This window comes from Etheostoma cragini, chromosome 7, assembly GCF_013103735.1.
Source record: "Etheostoma cragini isolate CJK2018 chromosome 7, CSU_Ecrag_1.0, whole genome shotgun sequence".
Classification (NCBI taxonomy): domain Eukaryota; kingdom Metazoa; phylum Chordata; class Actinopteri; order Perciformes; family Percidae; genus Etheostoma; species Etheostoma cragini.
The window spans coordinates 7,986,961-7,995,231 of record NC_048413.1 but is presented as its reverse complement, the minus strand read 5'-3'; the positions used below and the strand labels follow the sequence as shown (position 1 = coordinate 7,995,231).

Genomic DNA, 8,271 nt, shown 5'->3' with positions numbered 1-8,271 from the left:
GGCCTTCCCTCCAGGGCTCGTGCTCTTTTTGGCTGTTTTAACAACAGATGAAGCCACCGTGTCGTTGTAGTGTTTACTGTTCCCATAACTTTACATACAGGGCGTTCATCTAACATTGTGTACAATTAATTTCATCATTTGCATGTAGGGTTGACAGCAATCCGTTTCAGCAGATGACCACTGTTTGGCACGACACCACTAGCTGGTGAACCGGAATCAATACGCCTTCTAGGGATGTAGCAACTCCCCGTCCCCCGCTGCTGTACTGCGCATGTGAGAGACACACACTCACAATGATTCCTCGATTTATAGTTAGATAATCTGGTTCTTTCCAGGCAGTTCTAGGACCAGTATGGTAACTTGAACTTGCCGGGTCTTATTTCTGTAATGATATTCTATGACCTTCATAACTCTCATTTCAACAGGACGGCCTGCTCCGACTCCGAGCTCCCTCTGTGCTAGAACATGGAGAATTAAGAGCATCCAATTACAGACATTCCCTTTCCTGTGGCAAGTGGAGTGAGTGGGTAAGATATTCAGGTTCATGAAAATATATGGACATTGTACAAACACAAAAAAATCATCCTGAAACTCTTGGAGGCTAATTTGTCCTGGATTTTCCCAGAATGCAACGATGTCAGACAACACATTCTCACATTGTAAAGGAACCCATTCATTGCTGCAAAAACATGACTCGCAGCAACACACACAATTGCCATGAAAAGAATGTGTGATTTTTCCAGACCTGCATGTGAAATTCACCAAAGTGCATCTGAAAGGGTTTTATGGAGTTATATATGAGTTTTGATCATCTCAAGGGTGAGGTGAAGCTTATTTACCTTCACAGGGTGTGATATGCCAGAGGGATGCTTGGGATTTCCCTCTTTCTGTTCTACATACTATTCCTCCTTCACCAAGAGACCATATACGTACATATACCAAGATGTCCCGCAGAACTTTGCAGTTAAGGCAGCCGCAACAGAGCAACACTAGGGAACTTCTCCGGCTTCGTTCCTTCTACAGGTTGGAAGTTGAATTGTCCCATTATGTCTCATTGGAACTACAGATCTTCTACCCAATCTGGCAAACTTGCATAGTGCGGTTATAGCTGGTAGAGGGCCACAAAGTGAATGCAGGAGGGCCGAACATTAGATTAGATTAGATTAGATTCAACTTCATTGTCATTACACGTACAGGTACAATGCAACAAAAGGCCGTTTAGATAGAGCCCCAGGGCCGCAGCTATTTAAAGCGCCACCACACTTATTTTTAAGGCACAAAAGTTCTCTAGTGTTGCTTTAAGCAAATTAGTTTTCACCCTTTCATTCTAAAACACACAGCTGACAACCTGCAGGTGGAGGCCGACTAAATATTAAATGTAATATTTAGTGCTTTTTAAATATTTGTTTAATGTAGTCTGTAGTCTATCGCACTACAAGACAAGTAAAGAAATGGCAGGGTGAGATTAAATAACCGTGTTGCTACGTTTTGTTGGGGCTGAACGCAGCCCTGGTGAGGTGATCTGCTGCTAACGGATCACAGGTCTAATGGGGTGTGGTCGGGGCAACAAATGGAAGACAACAGTTGGGTGTGAGGAGAAGGAACATGTTTTTGGAAGTAAACAAAAGAGTTCTGAAAGAGCCTGGCTGCCTAGAAGGATGAATGGAAAATACTTGTAGCTCTTTTTTAAGTTGGTATCTAATCACGTGAAGAAGAAAATAATTCTGTGAAATGTAAGGATGTGGACATGAGATCAGTTGTAGGCCCGACTACTTATTCCCAGTTCCAACTATTGTACTATTATACTATTGTTAGTTTGCACTGCATTGCTGAACCTGGTTTATGTTTTTGCACTTTGAAGGGAGAACATACTCCATTTGTGATTTGGACATTTCAGTTGGACTTTGCTGGTTTTATAACAACTTTTTTGAGTTTGGGAGAATTTGGGTTGACGTCACATGAATGTCGCCAAATTAATTCAAATAGAGACGTGTGTGACTCGAACATCTCACATTTACCAACAAACCTTCAGCGAAAGGCCGAGCCTGTCAGCTCTCTGCAGCGGGCAGGGCTGCGGCTTGACTCACACACACACACACACACACACACACACACACACACACACAGACACACACACACACACACACACACACACACACACACACACACACACACGGTGGGTGCAGGAAAAACCAGAGATGAGACGTAGAGTAAGTAAGTACGTAGTAAGGCTACTAGGAAAACTCAGCCCTGAATAGTGATACCCCCAAAATACGTCTCCTTTTTATTTTTAAAGAACTATTCAGAAAAATCTATCACAATTTTTTTTGCAACTTTCTCTGTCTCTCACAACTTCATTGCAACAAACAGAAAAACATCACAACTTTTATCACAGTTTTTTTTTTACAAAAGCACCTGCAAAATCAGGCATTTTGGGCCTCAACAATCTCAAAAAAGGCCACAAAATTCTGGAGGGTCTGAACATTTAAGTAATTAAAGAGCAAAAATTACAAAATCTGAGTGGTCTCAACAAAAGAATTTGCTCCTTCTCCTCGCCATGTGTGAAAGTAAACCGTGTCTTTGAGGTTCGGAGAGGTTCTTGAGAAAGCATTATTCAGATCAGACTCACTGATTTAAATAATAGTTACTGTCTAGGAAGTGATGTTTTATAGTGTTGTTGCACTCGCTACTGGTCACCAACAGAGGCTGACAAAGATCAGATATTGCTATTATTAATCCTCATTAAGCAAAGAAAAAGAAATCGGAAGTATTTGAAGATTTCCAAATGTAAGGCCGGCATGTTTTTTTGGGGCCTGTATTTTCTCAGGACAGATGAAAAAAGAAAAGGGGAAATAAAGGGGGGAATAACATGCAGCAAAGGGCCGCAGGTTGGAGTGGAACCTGTGGCCCCTGCATCAAGCAGTAAACCTCAATATATGTGCGCCCGCTCTACCAACTGAGCTTACCTGGCCATGTGTAGGGCAGACATGTGCTTGAAAAAGCCACAGAAGAGATTGAGACACAGTCAAGTGTCCACGACTGCAGAACAAGTCGGTCGAAACAACTTTTACAGCAGCCACAACACCTGTCTGTGTCATTAATCTCGCCGGTCCGTCTTAGATCCCGACGTGGATGAAACCCTTCACCCTCAGGCATCATGTCTGGTATTCCCTACGGGAACAGGCTGTTACCAACACCAAGTCGCATAACCCTCACACTCTGACTCAGCTTGACTCAAGTTTAAAAGCCAATCTGGAACCTAGTACAAAGGTACAATAACTATGTATTTGATATTGCAATATGTTCGGTATTTTAAATTGATAAATCTGATGCCAAGCCATATTGAAATAAGAGTATTTAACCTCAGTACTTTCTACATACAGACACATTTGCATCTGTAGCTTCCTGTCAAGTATTGAAAGTTGTCATTGAATGTTTGATCACATTATCAGTGATCTTTGTCTAATCTTTCAAATATCTCCTGATGTAAATACTCTGAAATCCCTGAATATTTTTTTAGGCAGAGCTCATGCATAAATACAGCATTTAACAATATTAAACTTTAAGTCTGGCTTGGATGAAATGAAAAAAAAGTTATTGTAGAAGGTGTACATTCAGCATTCAATCTATTCTTTATGCTGATGCAAAAAACTCCTCATCCTTTTAATACCGGAGATCATATCTGGATTGATATGAAACTTCTGAAGAACATCCAACTTATGTCACAATTTGCCCCATGCATTAGAAGGTCTTTCAGGTTCAATCTGACGTTGCATGCCAAGTAAGCCTTTAAATAACAATACCCCCCCCCCCCCCCCTTGAGTTTTAGATATAACACATACACAGCTAAATGTATTCAGCTTATTTACACTGCATTGAAGACTACTTTCACCAGCTGTCTCACGTCTATGTTTGGCACAAAACGTCTGGCACATCGTCTGCAGCCGTCTATGTCAAGCTGACAAGGAGATAGCAAGGAAACGAGTATCCATTCGAAAACGACAAGTTGTCACACTTCATATTTTAAATTTAGAAACCGTGAGATTAGCCATGACAAGACATCATACACCTACAAAATCAATCAAACTAATTATATCCATTTTGCGCAACAAGTCTCCTAACGCAGTCCCCGTGACTATTATTATGCTGGATCATCCTCATGTGATGGGAAGAGGAAGTAGGATACCTTCAATCGAAACAACTTTTCAGACAACTTCACATATTCCAAAGGAAATGGCATGACATTTAATAAACTTTGGTTATTCACTTATACTGAGACTGCCACTGCGGCTCTACCAGCAACAACACAACACAGCTCAGATTCAGCCCTTGGATGTGTAACAGTATAATGACATTTCACTAATGAAGAAATTAGTTTAAAAAATGCCGAACTGGGTTAAAGGTTAGGTCTGTGCATGATGACAGTTTATTTTTCTCCCCGAACTGGTGTTTTGGCTGAATTTAGAGAAAAGGAGATAAACTCCAACGTCCAGGGGGGGAATGAAATAACAGGAGTCTACCAAACGTCTGCAATAAGAGCTCTGTCTAAACACAGTGGTGTACTGTCCTCTCTATGTCTCACCCTGACAATGAAGCCGTGTATTACTACTGCTGAACAACATAACAGAGAAGTGTAGACACAAAATACAGATAATGAGACACCAGTTCCGTTAATAGACATATTGTCATCATCGTCATTATCATAGGGGCAAAGTGGTAAGTTTCACAACTTCCCAGTTGGATCACAGCTAAAAAGGTGTTGCATAATGTATTCAGGAATCACACAAAAAAGGGAGTCACGTTTTTTGTCATAACTAAAAATAAACCTGGTTTTGTTTGGTTTTGGTAGCCAATAACTCAAAATATCCTGGTATATATCTATATTAAGCACACCTTTTTTTTTTTAACTGATGTCAAAATGCTTCCATTAAATGCTGACATCATGGCAGGTCTCTCTGAGAAGAGCACTGAATGAGTTCATCCTCTTTTCCTTAAAGGAACAGTTTGACATTTTTGGAAATACTACTTGCAGAGAGTTGGATAAAAAGATTGATGCCACTCATGTCTGTCCATTAAAGATGAAGCTACAGCTGGTTGGCTTAGCTTAGTAGAAGTACTGGAAACAGAGGGAAACAGCTAGCCTCCTTCTGACACCTCCTAAAGCTAATTAATTAAAATATTAGAGTTTGTCTGTTTAATCCGTACAAAAACTGAAGTGTAAAAATGACAAGTGGTAGATTTTTCTTAGAGACTTGTCATCACTGTGAGGTGCTGGAAGGCGGATTGTTACCTTTTGTACATAGCCAGGCTAGCTGTTTCCAATCTTTGTGCTAAGCTATGCTAATTGTCTTCTAAATCCAGCTTCAGTGTCAAACTTTTGGTCTAACTCTCTGGAAGAAAGCAAATAAGTGTATTATTCAAGATGTCAAACTGTTCCTTTGATCAAGTCCTAAGATCCTTGGACCCATTGTTATTTGACTGCACAAATAGTCTCTGAATATGACATCGAACAGACACATCCGCCTTACTTTGTAGTACTTCCAGAAAAAGGATGAAAGGTCAAATCCGACCACATCCACCTGACTCAGCTCAATGACCACTGATTGGAGAGGCCTGAAAATAGCTTTCTGATAAGTTTGTGTTCATGTCCTGAGACACTATAGGAGCTATACCACATGATTTGTTTTGTCAAGATTCAGACCACTTTCTCCAAAAACAACATGCAAAATTAATTTGTCAGCTCTGGATTTAAATAAACAGGCCAACACTTGATTCAAAAGCCGATTTTGTATTTTTATGCTACTATTAGAACCAACTTTCAACTAGTGTCATATTATCTGCAGTGTTATTTAGCAGTGTATAACAAGCACCACCACAAGACACTTCTTTAGCAGGATTTAGGCAATGTACCACAACATACTCAACTGAAAAAGTAAGACAATATAATAATGACTAACACAATATAATATTGACTAATCAAACCAGTTATTGTTATCATGCAGACTGCATTTTCCATGCACATTGTCACGCAGACATTCAGCCTAGAAAATATGTTTAAGGAGAATCCTAACCCCAACCCACCCATAGGCTTTAACAGCACATCAACCATCAAAAAATGACGGAGCAGCATCTCATCTAAGTGACCTGTCTGCTCCTCTATGAGCTAATATTTGAAGTTGATATTGACAAGACAACACCCAAGTGTTGCATAACTTGACGCCAGCAGGATAACCATAAGGAGACTGTTATGGGAGGCAAGTTGGATCCAGTCCGGAGCTCAGCGTCCGGGACAAGCTCAAATATCCTGAGTGGAGAACCCCCCTGAAACATGCTCGGACCCCCGGACAACAACTCCGAAAGTCTTCAGCGTAATTATCACCTAAACACCAAAACCGCTCCAGCATGGGAAATAACTGTCTACAGCTAAAGAACTGACCTGTTTTTCAAGGGTTGACTCTTCAATTCGTAATACGTTTTAGGTTCTTCTTTGAACTCCTCTCCCACCTCGAAGTCGGGAACTATTCCCGACTCAGACTGCATACTTGCAGATATCAACTTTTGGAAACGTTAAACCCCTAAAAGAAGCCCGGACGGACGGTGTTCTGTGCCGCCTTTACTTCGCTCAGTACCAGCCGCTGTCAACGCAAGCCACCTCTGTCCGCGACCCGGAGCTCTGTAGTCCCGCTCGGCAGCTAGCATAGCGCTGCTAACGCGCTGCACGCGACCAACGAAATACGAATACCAGGATGCACCTCGGCTGTCAATGTCAGCAGGGTTTTCATTGGTTCCAACATCTGAGGAGGATTTCACACAGCCCTTCTTTGCTCGCCCAGTCAAACTTGAGTGTTATTAATATCCTTCAATAACTGTTAATCAAGGCGAACGCTGATTACGATTTACACCAAGGTCGATAATCTGCGACCTGCAGCAGTGTTGTGCTTTTTTTTAACCTTTTAGAGACATAGACCACTAACCTTACATAACACCTGACTGTAGCCTATACTAGCACATTAATAAATATTGCCTATATCTTTGACATATTATTAGATTGAAAACGTGTAGGCTACAATCTGAATCAAATTATTCTCCATGTGCATATTTCACAAATGGAGGGCAAGCCCAGCTATTGTTGCACGAGAGGACAAAATCAAATTGTCTATTATTATTATTATTATTATAATCATCATGATATGTTCAAGGGATCAAACTCCCGGTAGCCTATATTTAAAAACCTGCTACGCGCTGAGAGTCCCATGCCACTGGTTGTGTCAAGTTCAATCATAAAAAATGATTTTCTTTAGAATATAGGCCTATAGCTGTTTTACTCAATCATCCCGCAGGTCGCTTCACCACTTCATCTACTTTGTGATTCAAAAAGACAAAAGTCCACAAAGTAACAACAAAAAATCATGCACTCCTTGCATTGCTGATCATGTATAGCCTTGGTCACATGTTGCATGGCTCTCATCCTCTCAGCAGTTCAATCATACAGGTATTGCACCCAAATGAAAACAAACCTGGAGACTTTTTCGACCCTCATGTCTCACTCCGTTTCCTGTGCCGACAGACTGACCTGACTTTGCTGCTCTCTCATCGACCCCTCACCCTTCTCTCTCTGCTCACCATGTTTGGTACTCTCGGCCTACTCCTATCTACCACAAGGTGGCAGTATACGTCTAGAGACGCCAGCCTTGTAAACCCACTGGGGAGGAACTTTCTATCACAATATGGAAATCCAAGTTCAATATTTGCATTCGCCTTACTCTGCTGAACTGGTTTGAGTCTACATTTCACTAATGCAAATATATCATGCAAATTTGCTTCTGCTGGCACAAAGCACAAAGTTAAAAAATAAAGAGAGACACGACTGAGATAGAGTCAGAACAGGAGAGACATGATGCAGGACCTGCAGGGCTTCACAGTCAGTCGAAGGGGAGAGAAAGCACCAGACACACAATAGACTAGACAACACATACTATGCTGGGTGTTGTTGTGGGGTGAATAGCGGCCCGGATTACCCAGGGCCTCCAGCTGGGCGAGGCCCCCACAGTTTGAAAACTACAATACCCTTTTGTAATTCCTCAAGTGGATACTGTGTATGAATATTTGATATTTCAGTTCACAATCTTCTGTCTTTGATGCATGATTTGGTTAAAACCTTTAAGAATATCCTGTCTCTCCTTCCAATCCCAACACAATGGGCTCCTTTGATCCAGTGCTTGTGTTGTGTTATTGTGTAACCTTTGGGTTATACCCAAAAGAAAATATGGT

General features: G+C 41.2%; 1 protein-coding gene across 3 annotated transcripts in view; it reads right to left on the bottom strand.

Moving 5' to 3' along the window:
- The window catches only part of LOC117947844 (microphthalmia-associated transcription factor-like), a 32,847-nt gene extending 25,281 nt beyond the window's left edge, over window positions 1–7,566 (bottom strand). For 2 of the 3 annotated variants that reach the window (XM_034877164.1, XM_034877165.1), the window contains exon 1: window positions 6,437–6,727. In XM_034877164.1, coding sequence (XP_034733055.1) covers window positions 6,437–6,540 — 104 coding nt within the window. In that variant the 5' untranslated portion in view covers window positions 6,541–6,727. Of the gene's footprint in view, window positions 1–6,436; window positions 6,728–7,517 lie in introns of those variants that run through there. The other variant, XM_034877167.1, reaches the window with a different exon arrangement.
- Between the last annotated feature and the right edge of the window lie 705 nt (window positions 7,567–8,271).